At 34.7% G+C, this 25,052-nt stretch overlaps 1 protein-coding gene across 2 annotated transcripts in view; it reads left to right on the forward strand.

Moving 5' to 3' along the window:
* The window catches only part of LOC128217306 (sodium- and chloride-dependent GABA transporter 2-like), a 38,556-nt gene extending 19,599 nt beyond the window's left edge, over positions 1 to 18,957 (forward strand). For both annotated transcript variants that reach the window (XM_052924357.1, XM_052924358.1), the window contains exons 8-14: positions 451 to 575; positions 10,909 to 11,021; positions 12,667 to 12,804; positions 13,397 to 13,499; positions 14,402 to 14,502; positions 15,210 to 15,380; positions 17,392 to 18,957. In XM_052924357.1, coding sequence (XP_052780317.1) covers positions 451 to 575; positions 10,909 to 11,021; positions 12,667 to 12,804; positions 13,397 to 13,499; positions 14,402 to 14,502; positions 15,210 to 15,380; positions 17,392 to 17,481 — 841 coding nt within the window. In that variant the 3' untranslated portion in view covers positions 17,482 to 18,957. The remainder of the gene's footprint in view (positions 1 to 450; positions 576 to 10,908; positions 11,022 to 12,666; positions 12,805 to 13,396; positions 13,500 to 14,401; positions 14,503 to 15,209; positions 15,381 to 17,391) is intronic.
* The last annotated feature ends 6,095 nt before the right edge of the window (positions 18,958 to 25,052 follow it).

Here is a 25,052-nt window from a genome sequence, read left to right on the forward strand (position 1 = left end):
AGTTATCATTTTGGATGCTCTGCTGGTTATTTTAGTTTCCATAGCACCATTGACCAAAAGACCATATTAAGAAAAACTATCAAAAAACGTATTAAGCAAAACCATCAAAGACAATTTTGGGCAAAACCATCAACTACTATATTGAGCAAAACCATCAAATAATATATTGAAGAAAACCGACATAGAGCATATTGGTGAAAACCATCATAAAACATACTGAGAAAAACAATCATTTACCATATTGAGCAAAAGTATCATAGACCATTTTGAGTAAACCCATCAAAGAAAATATTGAGCTAAACCATATTTAACAAAACAATCAAATACCATTTTGGGCAAAAGATAAATTGCGACTTACAATTGTGAATTAATCGATATGTTGTGTTTCACCTTTCTTGTGTAAAAGAAAATATTGTTCATATTTCTACCATTTGCTGTGATATTTTACAGGGACTGTGTTATCATTTCCACAATTAACAGTTGCACCAGTTTGTTTGGGGGATTCGCCGTCTTCTCTGTCCTTGGGTTCATGGCCCGAGAGCAAAACGTCACCGTTGCTGACGTTGCGCAGTCAGGTATTTGTTTATTTGAGGATACTAATCAGTTACTGCTTGTTATTAAGCAATTATTCAACAAGTACGTCTGTACCGGCCTGTGTATTTTAACACGTCCTCAGTTTTTTCAGTACCAATCTTTCATATAGGAGGCCAAGAACATGAATTTAAAATGCCCGACTCCCAACGTTTATCAATTACACTACGAATGATATCGACGTGGTAAAAAGCTCAGGCAAACGTCATACACTGTCCAGGCCGTAATATCACAAAAATACTCAAGTCAAATCTTAATTTTAACCTTATCTCATATTACCATATAAAAGCATACTACGATTCGAACTCTTGCATGTTTTCATACCTTTTGGAAAGATATTTTCTCATAGAATGTGTTGATGAATAGATTTTAACAATACTTAAAAGAAAACTAATTCTAGAGCAAACATATATACTTGAGTATTTTAGAAAGAACAAAGACTTGTGTTCAAATATATTTTTGGCTGTAGAATATCTCTTCCTTGGATTTCGACCAAAAGCTTTAATCAAAATATGTTATGATAGAATGTGCTTTTAGAAGGGGTAAAAACATATGATTTTTAATAAATTTTGATGCTATGTTGTAAAATAAGTTGAGACTGAGTTTGATGTTTTAACTTAAATATTTTCTTGATATATGGGCCAGGGGTGCGTTTCAGATAGGTTTTACGATCTGCCATTATCGTAAATTTACGATCATAATAACGACCAATTTAACGATAATTATATAGGCGTTTCAGAAACGTCTCGTAAACTCTCCGGTCGTACGTAAAATATAACGATAAAGTTCAGCGTTAAAGAGAGTGACACAGTCTGAAGTAAAATGACGTCACGTCATATTAAACTGGTGAGCGCACCTGTCTTTTATTATTATTATTAATAATAATCATTATTCAAAAGGCATTTGTTCTAAGAATATGACATCAAAATGGGTGCTTGCAAGAGACTACTATTACACAATGATGAATATGATTCTGTTTCTGCCGGGAAACCCGACTCTCCGTAGAAATTTTGTGTAACTCTGATAAAATTGGACAACAAAATACGATTGGTTTCATGCAGGCAGCTAATTTTAAAGTTATTATATTTTAAATTCGTATTTGATAAATGAAATATTAAAGTACGGGTATTATGACTGCCCTGAGAAGTAAATGCAAACGTGCAGCATGGTGCTGATGATGAAAGTAACGATGATGCGACGACAACGACGATGATGATATAATAATAATGATGATAATAATAATACAAGGACTACGACGACTAAGGTGATGATAATGATGGTGGGATGACGACGACAATGATAATGCAGAGACAACGACGATGATGAATATAATGATGATGATGGTACGACGACAATGATACTATTTATGATGTAACGGTGATGACAATGAGGATGCGTAAATGCTGTTGATGATTGATGATGATGGTGGTGTTGGTGATGATGATGATGATGATGATGATGATGATGACTGATTCGTATCCCCAACAACTGGCCTTAGTTCATATAAGGTAAAGTTCATACTTTTATGCATCAACACTTTGAGTTGGAGGTATTGCATTTGGGAAATGGTTCAAAAATATAATTTTGACTGGTTGGATATGTTGTATGAAGACAATTCATAAATCAATCTTTATTGTGTCAATCGTTGTGATAACTGTTAAATAAACAGTATATTAGATCCATTCATAATACTTGATAAAATAAACAGTTGCTGACATGATTCAAAGACTTAATACACATAATGACTAAAAGAAATATAGCTATTTTACAAGCTAGTCTCATCAAAACGCATTATTTAACAAAACAGTAGCTTAATAAGTGGTGAAGATTGTCAAAGTGGTTATATGTTCAGAGTTTCATGCAAATATTATCTACTGTTTCTATTATTTTATAACCTACACTGGAGTATACACTATATACACCAATGTGTGTTGGAAGATGTGCCAGTCAAAGTAAAATAACAACAACAACAACAAGTTATTTGTATTCAGAAATATCAAAACATTGACTAAATTTCTGTAAATAAATGTAGTATGAATGTTTCATTGAAATTAAATCCATATGGACAGATGACACTGTATAAATATATGTTTTGGAAAATCAAATGTTAATGGCTTTTCCAATTCAAAGTCAAACTTAAAAAAAAAAATCATTTCAACTTATGAGGTTAGCACAAATGCCTCACTGCCTATGAAATAGTTTGAAATATTATGCTGTGTTGGAATATGCAATGAATTGTATTGTCTGTGTCCATATATATGTAGCTTAAAGTCTGCTTGGTCTGGTATCTCCACTGGATGTTGGTGAGTACTGTTTTGTCACAGTATTCTTATTCACAGTGGAATGCTTGGGTGAGTATCTTGAAGAATGACCATGAGCATAATCTAGATGTCTGAAACCTTGGATTACTCAGTGGCCTGAAAAAGACAAAAAGTTATAATATATTGTTTAATACAGCACAACATAATACAACAATACATTTATGTTACACCTTTTAATAGTTTACAAGTTTGTATATTTTATAAAAACTATTTTTAATTTAAAAAAAAAATGAAAATAAGTAGGGTATGTAAGAAAACATGAAACACACCATTCTGTTACCAATTTATTTCTAGTTCAATGTTTATACCTAGCTAAATATCACATATGTTATACCAGTATTAACTGTTCAAAATTTATATATAAGATGCTCAACAAGGTATAAATATAAAATTCATTGTATTATTCATAAAATTGGTTTGTGTCCTATTGAATTTTAAACTTTAAAAAGTGAGAATATAGAATATCAATTATCATCTGCACATAGCCTGTGCGTTAACTGCACATACATAAAATAGTTTTGCAGTTAAATTACTTTAATAGTCCTTATGACAATGTGTTCATATGTTAACTATACCTACAGTATATTATCTTTTAAAATGTAATTAATGTAACTCTCCTTTTTATAATAATTGACACAAATGATACAAACTCGTGGCCTCTATTCTGATTAAGCATCTGCTATTTATGTTACAATTGTATCTAAAGTAAATCATCATCCGGGATTTTTTGTGATGGAGGCAGTCCCTTTAAAATTGGTGTAATTATAATGAAAATTGGACAAAAACAAAATACGTTGTTTTTTTCAGGCTGGTGCTTTTACTTTAAATTCGTCTTTGATAAGTGAAATATTATAGCATGCCTATTATGAATGTTCTGTAAAGTAAAAGCAAACGTGCAGCGTTGTGCTGCTGATGATGGTCACGCTGATGCGACGACAACGACAATGATGATTTAATAATAATAATGCGACAACGAAACTATAATGATGATGCGATGACGACGATAGTGATAATGCAGCGACGACGAAGGCGAATATTATGATTATTATAATGATAATGCGACGACGACGACTAAGATGATGATAAGAATTATGATGTGACGATTACGACAATGAAGCATTCTTGATAGTTTTCTATCACCAGCCTGAAATAATTAACTAAAACAAATATTTAACAAGCAAAACAACTAAAAAAATGAAAACATAGAATATCAATAAGCATCTGTACATAGCCTGTGCATTAACTGCAGGTACATAATATGGTTTTGCAGTTTAGTTTCTACATTAGTCCTTATGACAATGTGTTCATGATTATGTTGACTATACCTCCATTATTATTCATAAAACCAACATTAGAATGTAATTCCCTTTTCCATACCATTATTAAACCAGAGGTCAATGAAGAACACAGCATTTTCCAACCAGACCATGACACTTCTGTTGTCAATTTTCATTTCAGTTTTTATTGTACACTTGGCATCAAATGATATGACTGAAAAAGACAAGATTTAACCTTTGTCAGTTGAAAACTCACATTTGTATATATACTACAAAGTTCTACATAAACCATATGATACCTTACTAAAACAAGTTTCAATTACAAGTAAAGGTGAAACAAAATTATTACATTGTCACCTGATAGTGTCCATGGTATTAAAGTAGCCAATAATCAACTTATTTGTTGTGACAATGTTGTTTACATTACTGTACAGTATATTTACATATTTAGCATCAGTTTTAGATGTGTCAAAATAAGAAAAATAATTATGTTATATTATGACATGATAAAATGGTAACACGGATTAATAATTCACTGACTACATGCCATAAAGACCGGTAATATTACAACAAAATATGTACAGGCATTTATTTATCCGAATTAAAAACCATCCGAAATAGAAGAATTTTAAGAAAATGTTTTACATGACATATTAAACTGCAATGAAACCAAATTAAATTGTACATCATATTCAATGTTTTAGATGTACACAATATCTGCACATTAACTAAATATAACAAAAAGCTTACATCTTCTACAGTTAAAATCCTTTTGTGTTGTTGTTTTTGACAGAACGGCGGAAATAGAACATTGTCGTACTGTTTTCAGCTATTTTTAGACATAGTTGGAAAATTCCACACCAGCGAACATGCTACACGCATTATTAAACTCTCAAACGTTGATAAAAAGTAAAAATATACTTTGATATGGAGAAAATCTTCATCCGCCATCTTGATCGTTAAGTTAACGAGTGCCTCTTACCGGTCGTAGGTTTACGAGCAAAATTAACGATAAAGCAGGTGCACGTTGCGTCTCTGAAACGGTGCCGATCGGTAATTTTGGTCGTACTACCAAAATCAGCTAACGATCGCCTTAACGATCGTCTCTGAAACGCACCCCAGGTTTCTATTTCTGGGCAATGCTTAGGATCACTAGCGGATTCAGTCGGGAGGTTACTTTTGACCTCAATGTAGAAGAAAAAGGGATTACAATACGCCCAAAATGCACCATTTCGGACAAGACCATACCAACATTTTAAACCAAAAAAAATTCGGTTCTGAGGGAGGGGCGCGAGTCGAAAGGAAACGTCCCTAAATTACGTCACATCTAACGTGAAATCCTGGATCCGCCCATGACCCATTTTTTTCGACAGTTCTTTAGTGCCTCAAAACAAGATTATGCCAAGCTCACTATTTGTGTTTTGGCGTACTATTTACTATTTACCGTTACGTACTACATTAAAATTAATTTTGTGATGATCACAATAAACCTTTTTTTCATTTCACAAAATTCAATTTAAGTATGTTTTTGGCTAATTGAAATAAGTTACTTATGCCTGTTTATATTATGAAATTTCGAGAAGTAAGGGCCTGATGCTTGCACACATAGTTTATTCAACACAAAACGCACACAAACCTATCATCGCTTTTACTAACAGTGTTAAATATTCGACTAAAAAAAGTTGGTTCCAGTTTCCCCAAAATATATTTACTAAACTAAGAGCACTGTTTAAATTCTGTTTTAAATGCAAACTAAATATTATATTTCTTAACGTATTCTTTTTCTCATGAAAGTAAAGGATATACGACTATATGCACAATCAGTTGAGAACATCAACTGAAGCACATTTCCTTCTCAGAAAAAATATTTTTAAAAATTATTAACCAAAAGATTTATAAACAAAATACATACTAATTAGTGCCATGTGCTAGGCTTTTCAGTGGTGAAATAAGTTGAACCATTTATAACAATAGCACTTAAATAATATTATAAAACTTGGGACTAGCTCTTCAATACTTCCATTTGCAACCTTGATGCCTGGTGACCGTATATTATGTTATGGTATCATTTGAACGAGTATTTCTCGCGGATTAATACTTAGTTCAGTGAATGATCGGAACTACAATATAGAAACAGTTATGTACTGTGTATTTGTGTCCTTTATTTCAACTTTCTGCAATTTTGCAATCGTTCGATGCTAAAGGGCTTTTTTGTAATATCTTTAAAACCTTGAACTACTTTCTCTACACATAAGCCCCGTCCAAATAAAATCAAACTAATACGGGGCCACTAGGCCAAACTACTACCGTGATTGTAAATTTGATGGGATTACACACAGTTTTCAACATATTCTAATTATTCATGATCTTCTATTTTATTTCGATAGCATCGACTGTCTTTGTTAAAGAGTGTGGTGTTTTGTCTGGAATTTCTTAAAATATCTGCTACAATTCAGTTGTTCTGTAATGGAGATTTTTGCCCGTGATCTCCATGTTTTATTCTTTACACATCATCACAATTAATCTCTGGCACTTGAATTGAATTTAACGAATAAAACATACAAATATTGTCCTTAGATTAACTTGCACCCGATTATTATGTAGATTAAATATACACATTGTGCTATTTCGAGGGCTCAGCTCAAGATAGCCGGAACTCTATGCTGAATACGAAGAAGTTGTACATGTCCTATGCTAAGACCACGATTTATAGCTAGTTGTTGCAAACAAAAACATTTACTAGGTATTATTTGAGAGTGTTTTTATTAATTTTCTTTCGATTAGTAATTGGTCCTTTTTGCGAATTCATTTGTAGGCCGATGCCATTCAATGATTTTTCTGTTCATTAAGGCACCAATATATAGTTTCATAGAGTATATTTCAGTCTGTTTATGTTTTCACCAAGGCTTACTTTTTGTGTCAGCAGAAAATATGTAGCATATACTATAAGTGGCTGCAGTTTTGTGTGGGCGAATGATAATCGGGCATTCTTTATTGTCTTCTGTTCATTAATTTTAATGACTTGGAGTCCATTTTTTTGTCGATCATCAGAAAATAGAGCGGGTTGCGGACGAGGTACCCCCGCTTTTTTTTCTGTAAATTGCAAAAAAACTAACTCCAACAAATACTTTGTTCTATATGTACAAAACATGAATACATCAATCACTTTTTATGAAAATTCAAATAGTTTTCTGGCGAACTATACTTAATTTCAAATCAATTTAACAACGCATTGAAATATTACTTTCCAACGGAGGATAACAAAGACGTTGACACTACATTATCATTAGTGTAAAAATAAATCTATTACTTCACGCTGCTCAATTCAAGTAAGCTTAAAATTGATTAACTGCGCTGTGAACCTATTTTTACTAACTAGGTATACTCTGACATTCGATCAATCAGACTTTGACACCAGTTTTTGGCTTAGTAAACACAGTGGATGTATGTAAATGTAATTGTAATTCAATGGCATGTTTCATATTATTCATTTTTTTCTGAAATTAATCGAGTTTATGATTTACATTTTAAAATGGCCTTTGTCTGAAGCGTGTTATATAAAGGGTTATTATCCATCATGTATATATTTATCTTCTGATGTGGCTCATTCTTAAAATAACGGGAAATTTAGTTGTTTGATTGTCATATTTTTAAGATAAAAATCAAATTTGATACTTATAAACGTTGTTGCTTTACTAATTCTATGAATCATCAAATTTAATACTCTTAAAATTATTCTAAATGTATAAAACTGAAGTAACAAGTAAAGACTCGATGTCTGAATGAGTGCTTTTCAATAAGTGAAAAGATGTTTAAACTAGGTCACACCTAATTGATGTTTCGTTCTACGTATTTTACGCACCAGTTTGTTTTTCAAAATATGCATTTTAATTTGTCTTTAGCAACCGCAACTTTTTTCACCCAAAAAATCGTTAACAGTAAAACCACGGCATCCATTGAAGCCATGATGTATATAGCAACTAAAAAACATTCTTTAGTACGATCCTGATAGCTCTGGAAGACTGAATGAGATAAATGAAAAGTTCATGCTGTATTTTTCTTACCTCACACTTTTGAATATTTTTTAAAACTTGTTCACCATTATCATTTTCAGTATTAGTTATATTGTAGACGACTTCGCCTTTGCCCGATCCTTTGTTTCTCTCGCTTGCTCCCAAATTTCTCGGCCAAAATAACCAGAACTAAACATTAGAATGATGCGACCAGAAAGTAAACGAATAGTATTTGTATATGACCCCGTCAAGGGGAAGATATATCGCTATTTCGCCTGACTAGTGTCGTCGTTTCTCCGATATTGTCGTTGAGTGACTACGGAAATTTTCAATGGCTCAAAGATATCGCCGTATTCAAAGTTAAAATTCAGAAACACTAAGTTATTTTCCTATATATTCTATTCAATTTGCATGCGAAATAATATTTATTTCTAGTGTTTCACGACCCAAAACACCATACATGTGTAGAACGTTCCCTTTTGTTTTAAACATTGAACAAGGTAAGAAATAAAGCTACGTTTCTTACCGGAAAAATAAAATTGGTTAAACGTAACCACTGCGTGGTCGATAAAGTGACCTTATTCGGTGCAGGGGTACAAAAAATATGGTGAAAATGTAAACATTAAAAAGTAGATCAAGTAGATCCAGTATGTTAAGCATGTTTTTTTTCAAAACTTATAAAGATGGAAAGTAGCCAATAGTTTGAAATGGTATAGCCATACTTACTCTAATTTAAAAATAAAATAAAATAGGAATGCAACACTGTGTAGTCACTCACGAATTGGTGTAATTTGCCGTCGAGATTCACGCGTGCATTTTCTCACCACTGTCGCCGTACTCAATACCGTATGTTTTTATCCATCCCAAGCCACTGCCGAGTTAAGATAAAGCATCATTCGTTTTTTCATGCTTACAATTTAAAAAATCTAGTGCAGAATTTGCCTTATTTTGTACTAAGTCATACTTGATCATGTACTCATGTTGCAATTTGTCGCACCATACGACACTTCGATTTATTTCCTACAAATGTCGCGGAAATCTTTGCCAAAGTTAAATTAACGTATATATGGCAAATCATAAAGCAGATATGTCGTTGAACAAACGTCGTTTTTTTCAAGCTTTGCTCAGACATTATCGGGTCCATCCGCAGAGATTTCTCTTGAAATGTCGCAACATTGTTTCATGCGATCCTTCTTATTAACCAATTCTCGGTTAAAATAATTAGTTACACAAATAAATCAAATTGAAAAGCAAAATCGAATAATAAAATAAATTAAAATGTAACAAAACTGATGTTCTACTCGTACTTAAAAGATAAAGTTATAGATAATAATCATATCTTCCCGTTGAAATTATTTTCAGCTTACCTTAAACCACGCCCCTAAACACCACTTTCTCTACAGACGCCCATGTCGACGGACTGTAACGGACACGCAGAGTATGTATCTATTTGTTTTATGGCAGGCCCAGCTCCTAGTTTTTATGGCAGGCCCAGCTCCTTGTTTTTGTGGCAGGCCCAGCTCCTAGTTTTTTGGCAGGCCCAGCTCCTAGTTTTTATGGCAGACCCAGGTCCTTGTTGTTGTGGCAGGGCAAGGTCCTGGTTTTGTTTATGGCACATCCTTGGGCGGTCACCAAGGTGGCCGTTGAGCCAAGGCCTACTTTAGATCTAACTATGGATTGCTTTAATTTTGCGAGAGGTTTATGTTTTCGATAATAAGAAAGCCCATATTTCCAGTTATTTCAAAACAAATTTAAAACATCGAGAAATAATAAAAATAATATATCAGGTATACACATCAGCGCTGGGGTGATCATTGCGATGTAGTTTAGTAGATAGGCATGGTACCCGAGCTCTTAACGTCTTGAAACTGGTAAAATTACTCTTGCAGATCTAAAGCAATTTACAGAACAGAAGGTATCCGATGTACAAATCAGTTAAAAGTTATATAGCGCCATTGACGGTAACGTTCAGTTTTAATATCTGGTGACCACATAAAATATTGGCATCATCTGGTGGTAGCTGAGAAATACAGTATAATAAATACAATAATAACAGTTTGAAAACCACGTAGATTTCGCTGGAACTGTGTGTTCTTATATCATTAACAAATCAATATATATATGTGTATATAAATATTTAGTTATTTAGTCTACTATGTTAAGTTTTCACCTTAAAGTGTCGATGATTTTTTATTTGTTGCTAGATTCTTAAAAGTTCTAAACCCCTATAGAGGTGTATAAATAAAGCATAATCTATCTTTAGTCTGTTCTCTTTGCTCTTAAATACACGATAGAGATGATATTAAGTTATATTCACTATGTAGGGTCTTGAAATTTCGATTTCGTGTCTAGATTTTCAATTGAAGTAAAATATTTTTGTTATTAACAGTTTTAACTATTATGTATAGTGTTTGTACATACAGTTTATCATTGTGTTCTTAATAATGCATGGAGGAAATTAAAATAAAAGAGTTTGTAATTATCTTTTCCGTTATATCCGTTGGAATGAATAGCAAAATGTTATGGGGTCACCAGGAATCCAAACTTTTCATAAATGTACATCGAATACCTTGATATATAACTGGTAATCCTTTTATTTACAGTGCCAACCTTAAAGCCATCTCCAAGAACTCTTTGTGTAACCTTCCATAACATTACATTACCTAAAAGGAACTGGTATTTCATGAGCATATTTCTCTTAAACAGGACCTGGTCTGGTTTTCATGACCTATCCTAAAGCCGTCATCCAGATGCCCGCAGCGCCGCTTTGGGCCATCCTCTTCTTTTTCATGATTCTTCTAGTTGGTATTGACAGTCAGGTAGGTGCCATGTCTTGATGGACCATTTAGTATATTTTTAAGATTCTTCAAAATACAAAACCACTTAATGGATCTCTTTCAATAAAGATCTTAGTTATCACAGTGTCATATTTGGTAAAATTTTAGCATGAATCAATTCAACCAGTATTAAAGGTTAACCCACAGCATCGAGAGAAACGAACAATAATAATGTAATGCCATCGTTGACGAAACTTTAAATTTAAGAATTTCGAAGTTACGACAAAAAATCTTTATAAGAACGAGCCTAGGATATGGAAAAAGTAAATTATTGATTCTTGGTGACCCCATGAAATTATGGTATCATTTAAAAGGTTTTCTGTGCAGGGAAGTATTATTTAAAATAATACCGAAATGATGTTTTAAACAAGATTTTTTGGCCTGGAAAGATTGCAAAAAGCTATCAGGTCGACCCACGTCCGATTTCAACTGAAATGCAATCAGAAGTATTTTTTATCTATACAATAATTATGTTTCGTCTTTTAAGATACATTTAAGTAATCATCAAGCAATTATTTATAAAACTCAACTAAAATGATACGGGATAACGAGGCACGAGATTTACTGTAGCAGCCAGTGGCATGAAAAAATAACTCGAAAAAAGCTTGTTTTGTACAAGGGGTACCATAAGTCAGCTTGGGAATTTGTTCCTACCATTGCAATCGGTACACATCGGCCGTTTCCATCTAAATCAACCTCAGTCTGATGTTTGTCGGTGCATAAGTAAAAGTAGTTCGTAAAATGAATACAAATTTGTTAATTAATTGTTGGGTCTTAACGTGGAATTTTTATTTCATAGTTCAAATTGATTTCCAGTGAAGAGTATTATTGTATAAATAATTCAGTCTCTTAAGAGTATAGTCCTTAGGCTATACTGCTAAAATGAAATTACTACGCGATGTACTTGGATCGTAGTTAAATGTAAAATAAGTGTCGTCCATATACATTCGATGTTGTGCATAAACATTTCGATGGAAAATGGCCGAAGTGCTCAAATTGCTACCATTGCTAACAAACTATCCAACACTGCTGTTTTCATACGATGGATGAATTTTATACTTCCGAAAGATCTCCGTTACAGAATGTAGTTTTCACATTTTGTATGTTATTTTCATTCGCCTGGGCTTAATAGAGACAGTTCATGGCGATCATATTGTATAAACCGGAAGGAAGAATGACGTCATTTTTATATCAGTAATGCACTACGAGCACCCTCGGTTACCGGGCTACACATGACTGCTAATGTTTGTTTCTTCGACCTTCATAAAAGTCAACATACGTTAAGTGATGCCCCATAACGATTCGGTTCAAGCCAGTTTAAGTCCTTTATAAAACTAATTCATCTCAAAGAAACGTAGAAAACCCTGGTTCAGCGTTCATAATGTTGTGTTGTATCTTATTTCCAATAATAAAACACTTGCCATACAACAATGACACGTTATCCTGGCCTCCTAGAGAGGACAGAAGTGCTGGTTTCTACCAAGAAAACTGACTCCAACGAATATTTTCAACAGCTTGTTTTTGTCGTAAACATATTGTACTCCACTAAACTACTTTTGACTAAGTGAACAATTAGCTCCCTTACACGGAATTAAGTACAATGAGTATTTAACCTATATCTGCACAGTTTGTTGCGGTAGAGGGTCTACTGACGCCACTGTACGACTTGTTCCCCAAGCAGATGTACCGTCCGCGCAACCGGATGTTGTCATCCGCGCTTTATTGCGCCATCTCCTTCCTACTAGGCCTCACAATGGTAACGCAGGTGAGCTATTTATAGTTTATAATTATTCTCCATGATTTGTCAGCATATCTGATATAAACCTTTCGTCTAAGAACGAGACCAGCTGAGCTAGTGAAGGTTCTAGAAATTCCATTACATTCGTCCATTACCAAGAACACTTTAAATATCTTTTATGGATCCCTCAAACATGGCATTTGTATGGTTTGCATAGTTTAAAGGACACATACCAAGATTTTCTATTCGTATCCCGGAACCCTAAAGTATTTGAAATACATACATGAGAACCAATGGTCTTCTCTTGGCCCATATGTTATTTTACTTACACATAGGAACTTCACTTTAAATATCTTCTGCGGATCCCTAAAACACCGCATATAAAATGTTTACATTGTTAAATCGTATCCCGGCACCAAGAGGTCTAAAATAACAGTTGTTGTGGTAACATTTTTACTTAACACACCTGGGATGGATAAAACTAAGCTGTTTTACAATGTGTATCAGGATATATTGCCTCGTATTATCTAGTAAAGAATTCTCATGTCATTTCTTGTCTACAATACTACCCATTTATAACTTCAGGCGTTAATTGAGACAATTCAACCATACTTTTCAGGGTGGAATGTACGTGTTTCAGCTCTTTGACTACTACAGTGCCAGCGGCATTGTCCTGCTCTGGATCTGCCTGTTTGAGACCATCCTTGTCGGATGGGTTTTCGGTAAGTCATTGCTTAGTTGTTTGCATGTGTTTCAGGTCATAGTTTGTGCGAGAATTTGAATAAATATGAAGTTTGTCAAAAACAGAGAGCATATATTTTATCAATAAGTATGTGTATCTGTCACAATGTAGCACCTTTCCTTCAACAAATAAAGTTTATCATTTATTATTTCCATGTACAAGATCTTAAGACAGTTATGGTGAACCATATATACATTGATTTCCATGACTGACGCTTTGTTTACAGTGATATAATATTTAATCTTTGTCCTTGGCTTTAATTTTCAATTCAAAAGTGTTGATCTGGTCACGTAAAACTATGAGAGGTATTTTTCCCGTGTTTTGTAAAGCACCTTTCATGTACTATTCGACAGAGACGCTCTGGTCTCAATGTTTTGCTTTTTTCTAATTGTTTATGCATAAGTGTGATATAAATACATATTTTATAGACATTTAGACTGTATATTTGATATATCAGGAAGATGGTAGAGCATATTACATCCCATAAATATTTTGGTTAAGCCCATTTCAACTCCCGTAAGAAGATAATGAGAACATTTATTTCCTCATATTATCTATTTCTGTCCTTATCACACTTTAAATCATTCGTTCCTTTAAGGTTTTACTTACAAAACATGTGTAAAAACAAACGATAAAAGTTTTAGTTCATGGTTTCCGGATAGTTATGCTGACGGCAGTCATCAAATCCTGAAAGATAATGTAATTCAAACATAAGTTTCCTTTCATTGTCTGGTAGTCCAGCTGGTAACCGAATGGGAATGTTTATTTCAAATAAAAAGTTGTTGAAGTCTTGATTTTCGTGTCGTGCATGTGTGGGGTTTATTTAAGGAATCTTCGAACATTAACAAGAAAGAATAACAACCGTTTTTGTACTTTACCAAGGAGGTCACAAGTTTGTTGACGCCGCGGAGTTGATGATTGGTCGAAGAATTCCCACGTGGTTTGTCGTCTGTTGGCGCTATATTTCTCCCGCCATTATTATGGTAAAATACAATCAACTCAAAATATATATATTTTAAAAAAAACAACTTATTAATCAAATTTTATGTTTTGTCTTTTATATGTCTAGCTAAGTCTTTGCCTGCAATTTAAGGGTTTGATCTTTAAGCAAGATTAAAACAAATCATAGAACATGCAGTTGATCATTGTTCTTGTCTTGATTTCTTCGTTTAAGGTTGTAATCATTTTTGCATGTTTTTGCATGTTAAAGGAACAATTATGTTTTAGTCTTTTGATACGGTCTGACAGTGTAAAACTAAATTGTGTTAAATGTTCAAAAATTTAAGGCAAAGGTTTATTTTGGTATATATATATATATATATATATATATATATATATATATATATATATATATATATATATATATATATATATATATATATATATAACGCGACAGAATCAGTTATTCTAGGCTTGGATTTATAAAATGTTGCTCAACTGATCTACCAGTCGTTCATTAATTTTTTACTTAAATAGAACAATTTTAACCAAGTTTATACAAATCGTTACCTACCCTAAGTCCTTGCGATAGTTTAAAATAAATATAAAACGTAAATTATGCACGAATGTTGATACTATATTCGAAAATAACATTATCAAGCCATTGATGTAAAATGTATATCCAATATGTATAACATATTGTGAAGGTTAACGCATCACTTAATGAACGTCCATCTATTACACATTAAAGGCGATCCTTGGATTCATGCTCGTTGATTTCAAACCGCTGACGTATAACAAGACCTACGTCTACCCCGGCTGGGCACAGACGTTAGGCTTGCTGATGGCTTTAGCGTCAATGATGGGTATTCCTGTCGTCTTTATGTGGACGTTCTACCATACCAAAGGGTCACTAAGGGAGGTAAGTTTCAAATATTGTTATAATGTAAATGGGTGTACCAATGATTCCCGTTCTGTTTTGTGTGTGTACGGTGTAGCTCCCGTACTGTAATTATGTATATACATGTGTGTACGGTGTGGTTCCCGTACTGTTATTATGTATAAACATGTGTGTACGTTGTGATTCCCGTACTGTTATTATGTATAAACATGTGTGTACGGTGTGGTTCCCGTACTGTTATTATTTATATAAATGTTTTTACGTTGTGATTCCCGTGCTATCATTATGTATGTAATTGTTCGAACAGTAAATTCATGATTTGTAAGAATGTATATAAATGTGTGTTCCGAGTGTTACTAGTACTATTATTTTGTATATAAATGTGTGAACCGTGTGATCCCTGTACTGTTCTTGTGTATATAAATGTAAGTACCGTGCGATTGCAGTACTACTATTATGACAAGAAGTGTGTGTATTGTGTGATTCCACGATTTTTATTATCATGTATGAAAGTGTGTGTATCTCTTGATATCTGTATACATTTATTATTGATAGACGTGTGTGTACCGTGTGATTCCCGTTCTGTTAATACTTGTACAAGTGTGTGAACCGTGTTATTCATGTGTTATTATTATGTATAAGTGTGCGTACCGTGACATTCCCGTACCGTTATTATGTATAGAAGTGTGTGTAACTTGTGATTTCCATACTGTTTTGATGTTTATACGTGTGTATACTGTGTGATTCCTAAACAGTTATTATGTAAATAAAAGTGTGTGTCTCGTGCTGTATGTGTTAACATGTGTGTACCGTGTAATTCCCGTCATATCATCATGTAAAGAAGTGCGTGTACCGTGTGATTACCGTAACGATATTAGAATTTTGTAAAGAAGTGCGTGTACCGTGTGATTATCGTAACGGTATTAGAATTTTGTAAAAGAAGTGTGTGTACTGTGTGATTCCCTTACTGATGTTATGTATAGAACGTGTATGTCGTGTGATTCATTTACTTTTACTTATATACATAAGTGTGCGCACTGTGTCACTCTCGTACTATTAGTATGTATAGACGTGTGTGTACCGTGTGATTCTCGTACTTTAAGAGTGTAAAGCCGTGTGTGTACCGTGTGATTCGTGTACTATTACGATGTATATAAGTGTGTGCACCGTGTCTTTCCCATACTACAACTATGTATAGCCGAGTGAGTACAGTGTGATTCCAGTACTATTAGTATTTTTAGCCGTGTGTGTACCGTGTGATTGCCGTACTGATGTTATGTATATAAGTGTGTACCGTGTGATTGCCGTACTGATGTTATGTATATAAGTGTGTACCGTGTGATTCCCGTTCTGATGTTATGTATATAAGTAAGTACCGTGTGATTGCCGTACTGATGTTATGTATTAGAGTGTGTACCGTGTGATTGCCGCACTGTTAGTATGTATATAAGTGTGTGTACCGTGTGTTTCCCTTACTTTTAGTATTTTAGCCGTGTGTGTACCGTGTGATTGCCGTACTACTAGTATGTATAGACGTGTGTGTACCCTGTGATTCCCGTACTGATTTTATGTATAAAAGTGTGTGTACCGTGTATTTCCCGTACTATTAAGATGTATATAAGTGTTTGTATCATGTGATTACCGAACATGTATTATGTATATAAGTGTGTGTATCGTGTGATTTCAATAATATTATAATATAATGTAAAGAAGTGTGTGTATCGTGTGATTCCCGTGCAATTAAATATATATATACTACTACTATTATGAAAAAAAGTGTGTGTTCCGTGTGATTTCCGTTCTGTTATTATGTATATGGATTTGTGTACTGTGGGATTGCCGTATTGTTATTGTGTATAAAAGTGTATGTATCGTGTGATTCCCGGACTGCTTTTATGTATATAAGTGTGTGTACCGTGTGACTCAGTAATGTAATTATGTGTATACATATGTTGGCGTGAACTTAAAGTGCAGTTATTGCGCTACGTCAGTTTGAAAAGTTCTTCAGTATTATATCACCAGTTTATTACAGAGATGGCGTATGGTATCATCCCCTCTTTTGAAGGCCAACCAGATACCAACACATTGGACAGACGTGCAGGACAGGGAGGAAACTTTATAACGATGCAAATTTTGTCTTTTTACACTGTTAAATTATTATGATAAGTATTGCCCTATTTTGAGGAGGATTGTACCCGATTGTTACCAGAAAGCTTGTGGTACACGTTTCTCGTATTCCCCTTGACCAGGTATGTTAAAAGGCATAGAAAAAAGCTCTCCTCACCTTACACTTCATTAAATGAATAGATGTACCTAAAGAGACACTAAGAATGAATAAGCTTCGCTCCTTTTCTAAATAACTGATATATGCTCTTTACAGAGTAACAGGAAGTGTTTGTTACCTTGCTTTCTTTAAGTCTATGTGAACTATGTTTAAAGCAATTAAAAAAAAATGAAATTTGCAAAAACGTTTGTTTATCTAAAAAAATGAAAAAATGCAAGCCTTGTTTATAAGTTGATTTATTTTCCTCCAAGAGATTAATTTTTTGATATCTCCTTACATGGTACATAATAACATATACAAAAAACAACTTGTTTTCGCCCGCCCATGACTGACACGCCCACCTTTGGTAGTTTTAAAGAGAGAAGTAAATTTAACGGAAAAATAATTTGTCAGAGATTTGTTATAACTCCGTTTGCAATTTTATGGGAGAATCGTTTGACAGTACGTTTTTTAAATGTCCTTGACCATCAAATGTCTTGTTGATTCATGATGAAATATATCGTTGATTGAATAGTGTCATACCTTTGCCTCGTGAAATCATTCCTACTTTTGTTTTGTATTCCCACTAAAATGTAAAAGCTTTCTGAGACAACACCTTATAAAGTCTTCTTTTGTAAAAGTGCCTAGCTCTCAAAACATGAACATATTTATGAAAGGACACATGTGTCATGCGTGCTTATATATCATTGAACCTTAAAAAGATATTCATCAACGTGTAAGTTGCCAGAATATTAATTATAGACAGAAAAAATAATTGACAGCTTATATAAAGCCTATAATTTTGTGGCGCATGTATTTCATAGTCATATAAAAACCTGAACTGTTAAGTGTACATGTATACAATTGTATGCCAGACGTTTTGCACCATTTTGCATTCATTAAAATTAGAGTTATTGCCCTTTGACGTATCAACACTCGTTTTAGAGGTTATACAGGTTTGTATGTTCGGCCACCATAACATTGTTTTGAGGAAACTCCTCATATGTGAACATTGTAATAATTTTAACTTGAACATGACACTGAATAATGAATTGGAGCTGTAAAATTTGCCAGAATTTATTGATTATAATGGTCCTTTGTTAACCTATTGAACTAAAATATTGTAGGCAATTAACTTTCTTAAAAGACCGTGTCCAACGAACATATGTCTTATTGCATACACTCAAGTTATTTTCATTTTCGCTGCAATCATTCTAAAAACAAATATATTTTTTAATTATCATTATCATGTTTATTTTAGAAACAAGGCAGCTCAGACCAAAACCATTGTTATATGTATTTACAATCGCTTGACTTAATAAATATACTAGCGTATCGTGTGTTTGTCTATTATATCCGATCAGCTTTAACAACATCTCATAGGTTTCCGGGGGATGAATTGACACACATGCATGCCCATTGCACTTTAATTCAGGTTTGAGAAATCTGATTTGAATTCTTTTGATGCCGTTTTTGTCAGTCTTATTTTGCAATTTGCAGTCATAAACTACTGAGTTATGAAGAACTTTCGGGGTATAAGGGCAGAGTAACTCATAAGATTTGACAGAAATTGGTACTAGTGTTGTTTATTCTTCGGCCAAGCAACACAAATGAATTAAATGCATTGCTATAAATTCAATCGTTTTACCAAATAGTGCATGCTTGTGATGGGAATGGAGCTCATTGCCACATTTTTCGAATATGTCATTTCGTCAACTCCAGGCACGTCTTCCACTTCATCTTCCAAGTGATCGCCCGTGAGATTGAGACATTAACCTTATGTCCCGCCATGGCTTTTTACGTGTCTTACCAAAACAGTTTCCCATGCTAACAGAAAGTTCTTCTTAGAAAAGAGTATAAAAATGAACGCGAAAGCTTTGCGACATAGCGTTTGTAAGAACGGAACTGGCATTATGTTGGACTTACGTTGTTTCTCGTCTCGCGAAAACGAGAGTCATATTCATAATTTATTGTGATGCTCATATTTTGAATCTATTTATTATTCTGTTTATTTATTTTGTAATTTTGCTGCATTTGTTTTTGTTTATTCGCAGCATTAATGCTTGTTGACCATTTGACAATTTTTGGTAATACATAGTTAAATATTAAATAGTAAAGCCCAAATATAAAATGAACCTTTGTACATGTCTTATAGTATTCTAAAAAAACTTGGGACTTCTTTTAGGCTTATTACGTAAAGGTCAATTGAAATGAATTACACTAATGATGTGCAATATTGTTCATTGCATGGGTGATTACTGTGACATGCTTAATTAAATCCAGGTCCGTATTTGGAGAAACAATCTTTAAAAATGACGTTAGTCTGTGACTCGGGCGGTCTTTAGACACATCTAAAATAGACAATTGTAATGGTTGGACTAAAACGGCACATCTTTAATTATAGATGATTTATGTTCTCACTTTGGTCCCCACAACTCGCTTTGGGCAAGACCTGTATTAGGAAAAATGGCTCGGTGAGTGCGGACTTTTGCGGAAATAGAGATATTCAATTATTTCTAAATTATTTAAAAGGTTTTTATCCGAGCTCTTCCAGCATTCCGGTTGTAGGAGAAATTGGCCGAAACACTAATTCAAGTGTTTTAAGTATTGATGATTAATTGAAATAAGTGTTTGAAAGTGCCTAACTAATTGCCAAACCTAGTTCTGTTCTAAATATTTTATAGAGAGCCTATTTTATTTCGGCAGGTTTCGTTTTATTTAATAATATTACATCTCCGTTAATAAGCTTTCAATAACATCGAACTTATTTTTATTGAAAAACAACGACGGATTTGATTTAAATCAATCTATCCGCTACGCCGCGCTTTGACAAAGGTCATCCAAATAGAACAAGTGCAATGTTTCATCAAAATGACGTTTTACGCTCAACAAGTCAGGATAAAGTGTTCTCGAAAATAATCAACGGTACTTTTACATTTGATAATAATTAATCTTACCAAAATAGTTGCAATTTATAGGTCTCATTTTGTCTGCTAATGTAGTTAAGTTAATCAACCATATTCGTTTTCTAGTTCGATTGATGCGTATTCCTGATAATTACAGTTAGCGGAAAATATATGCTTGAATGAATGGTAGTTATGATTGACCTGGCGTCTGAGAGGATTACGTGTTGCTGACGAGCTGTATGGTACATAGGCAGCCAAGTGCATGCCGCTATGTGGTCTTATTTTAATAACTAGAGGACCAAGAATGCACTAAAGAACTCACCTGCATATATGTTTTATAACTTGCAAACTTTTCCAAATTATTCTGTATATTATGTGCATGTTGTGGCGCGTCCTACTGGTCATTGAAATCCTTTGAACTTAGTGTTCATTGCTTTATTTTTCAAAAAAGTACATCAAATGCTCTTGGACTAGGCTATCCAAGGACAATATTCAAGATAGTCCAATTTCCGATGCTCTGGTATTCCGGACGTTGGATTGGACGCCTAACACATCTCGCAATACGGAAATGTCCGAAATGTTAGGATTGAATACGAAAATTTATACACAAGGTCACGGTATATTTTGTAGAGTAATTAGAATATTATTATAAGTTACGGGGTAAGTAGGTGACCCGATATGGGATATACGGGGCGCAGGAAATCATAGGATATGGTTTCCTTTGAAGCGTATATCAAATATCGGGTCACCTACTAGCCCCGAAAAGTATATATCACGACGACAACTTGTTTACATGTTTGAATGTTTCATTTGTTCATCCGAATCGGAAGAAGACGCCATTCTGGTACAATATAATTTGGTGACCCAATATAGAAAAATATGTGGTCACTGGACCAAAGGCGTTAAGTCATTTATGTTGGAGGCGTGATATAGCTACGTATAGAAAAATGTTAGTATATGCGCATAGAATCAACAAGTGAAAGAATAAACAAACACGAAGTCGTACCACATATCAAATCGACACAAAACTGGAAACTTCGTCACTGATATATTTACAGAGTGAAACAACATCGTAGGTAAGGATAATATATTTGGACAAGAAATGAACATGTTTGAACAGGTAGTATTAGAATGATCACCAGGAGTCCGAAATTGTAGCTAACCTTAAACATCTAATAAATATAATATGCACGGGGAAAATAGGACGACTTCAAAATGGGACGACTGCGCATTGGAACGACCTCTCCTGTACCGCAATCACCTTATTGTAGCTCAACCTTGGTATCTTATCAAGATAATATGCATGAGTTGATTGGGACGACTTCAAAATGGGTCGACCGCGTGTTGGTATGACTTCTCCCCTACCTCAATCATTTTTTTTGTAGCCCAACCGTAGCATCTAATCCAGAAATTATGCTAACGTTGAATGGGATGACCTCAAAATGGAACGACCTCACGTTGGAACGACTCCCATATAACTTAATCAACATATAGTAGCTCAACCTTAGCATCTTATCAATATATTGTAACACATTTTGCCTTCGTCAGGATGGCTTCTATTCTAATTGACCGTTGGAACAATTTCGTCAAAGACAACAACACAGACTTTCATTTCCGATGACGTCTAATTTATGGCTCCCTTATTTAAATATACATGAAACACATGCATATAAATTAACTGGTTCATAGCGGCGCAACGCAGTGTCTCTTTGGAAGCAAAACAATCATTATTATCATGTCTGCGTAATTATAATCAGCGTTTTATCTTCTCAGTAAATAAATAATATTAGCTTTTAAATAGCAATGTAACTGTAGAATATATTTAGTTTGTGTTTAAATAGTGCCTACCAGTTTTGGAATTACATATGGCGTTGCCATTTTAGGATTTCTAAGATCTTGTCGTGATAGAATATTAATGGTTGAGTGATCAAAAATATAAGATATCCACTGCCAGATTGCGCCGCCTTATATACTCGACAGTCGGTTTGGATTTTAGGAATTAGGAATTCTGACCAATCAAAAAGTCTTTAGGAAATTACCAGCCAATGGCATCGGTGCTTGGAATTCCTAACCCTAGAAGGCAGTACTTCGGTCGAGCAAACAACAACAATATTATGCATAAATATCGAGTTCAACATACAAATATTAACAAAGGGCATTAACTGTCGTCATGGAAATATCAATTTAATGCTTTGTGACCTTGGTTCATTTGCAAAAGTCACAATCAAAATAATTTTCATAACCTTGGACTTCCGAGTTAGGAACGCGCGGATGTTACAAAATAGTTCAAATACATACCAGTTCAGAGTAATGCATCATGTGATGCATCTGTTGAATTACGATTTGCTATTAACAAATAACATTGTAAGACAGTTTAAAATTACATTAAAAGTTATAAATAATATTCATGTTCTGAAAATGAACCGATGTATCATGCCGCACTTGCAAGTTCCCAGGTCTCAAAATGGCGGAAATGACAGTTCCATGACAACTTTAGGAATTCCTAAAATCGGTAAATACTTCGAATAAACGTTATTTCACAAGATAAACTATGAATGATTACTTGCATACATTTGCATTGTATTATATTATTTGTGGATTAACATGTATACATAGTGTTTATGAGAATGAAACAGCAATTAAAGATGCACTTTTGCAGAGTCAAAATGTCAATGCAGTAATTTATTACATTTTCCCCACCTTAAAGATAAAAACTTCTCCTGAAGTTTAAAATTTAACACTTTTAACAGTAAACAACAATATATCTGGTTAATGTCCTTTTCTGACATCCATCATCAGAACAGTAAGTCTTTATTATACAGGTAATTCCCGTAGCACTGTAAAGTTGTATATAACCTAACTTTGATTTCACGTCTTAGACACATTTTAATTTTTGTTTTAAGTAACTTTATTTAAATATGAGAAAACATTTAGAACACTAAATATTGTAAGATTTTTAAATGCTTCAATGCTGAGCTCCCCTCAGCCGAAGTGGAACGTCCTCAAGAAACTTTAGCTCCAGCGATGTCCGTGGTTGAAAGGCCTCGACGATCTGTGTTTGAGTCTCTAGGGGCAAAGTAGTGGTTCCTAGTGCAATGCTTTTAATAGCTTCATAATTGCTGGATAGCATGCGGGTATGAATCCCACCAGCCGGCAAGGAGGTTCCGGGAAGTACTAAATAGTTGTACTTAAATATTAAAGTGTGGCGATCAATTGGATGTATGCCATCACTCATTTCCAACACACCAGCTGCATACTCGGCAGCAACACCCCTTTGCTCAGGACTGTAGTGTTTCCAGCCCCGTGGTGGCCAGGAGATGGAGTTAGTAAGTCCTATTGACTCCTCTTCGACTTGTCCCCACTCACGGCGGCCTGGTGGAAGGATGGGCATGTTTCCTGAGATTAAGAGGTGCCGCGCTCTATCCTGCACGTTAGAGATGCTTTGATGAGATAGAGGGCTTTGTCTGGACGAGAGATGCATCCCAGGTGAAGTCAATGGGGATCTAATGGTTGTGGTCGAAGGTGTGATGGGGGACGTCATTAAAGTAGCAGCCAAAGTTGGTTTAAATGGAATAGGACTGAACAAACTTGTCAGTGACGGTGTCAAACCGGCTAAACCTCCGGACACAGGAGCGAACATGGATGATGAGGAAGTAATTACTTCAGGCGTTGGACTGACGGTTGCAAGTGTTGCTGTGTAGATTGGGATTGGTGTTGGTATGTATGTTTTAATGCCCGAAACCGGTCCAGGGGAATAAACGGCAGGAGTGGGAGCTGTAATGGGTGTGGTATGTACCAGTGGCGAAGATGATGTACTTGTTGAACCAGAACTTGAGGAGTGGGAACTATGTAGTGCCATGTTTTCAGAGCAATCTGTCAGCAGGGGCATTGATAAGTTCTGTTCTGCGCGGATGTTAGTTGTGGGTTCTGGTCTGATGGGTGAGAGATGTGTTGTGGCAACGTCTTCCACAGCAAGAAGTTCAATGGGAGTAGGTGAACGAATGTCCGCTGTCCTCATTGCCTCGAAGACGATGTTTTCCTTCTGTAGAATTGTAATTAGCAGACTAGGAGATATGCCCAAAATATCAGCGGCTCTATCATGGAGACTGGCATCATCCACACGGGTCCACTTCCCATCCGCAATCCCGGGTCGTGGGGCTAAGGTTGTCTGCCGCCGTTTCAGTCGCTCGATCAACTTTGGATCCTTCTGTACCTCTCTCGACAGTTTAATCTGATACAGGGCTGATTCCCCAGACAGAAAAATCCGCATCTGATCGAATTTATTTTGGATCGCCACCAATTCTAACATGGGCTGCAACTTCCTCTTCTTTGACTGGGAGTTCAGTGGAGAATGTGTCTTAAAATGGGGATGGGACTTAGATGGAGGTTGAGTCTTGGACGGAGGTTGGGTCTTTGCCTTGTCCCAGCCGGAAAGCCATGATGTAATTCCCGGTGATCGTCCTGTTGCCCATTTAGTAATAAGATATCTGGCATAGTTTCCTTCTGGGCTATGGAAATCAGCAG

This window comes from Mya arenaria, chromosome 14 (assembly GCF_026914265.1).
Source record: "Mya arenaria isolate MELC-2E11 chromosome 14, ASM2691426v1".
Classification (NCBI taxonomy): domain Eukaryota; kingdom Metazoa; phylum Mollusca; class Bivalvia; order Myida; family Myidae; genus Mya; species Mya arenaria.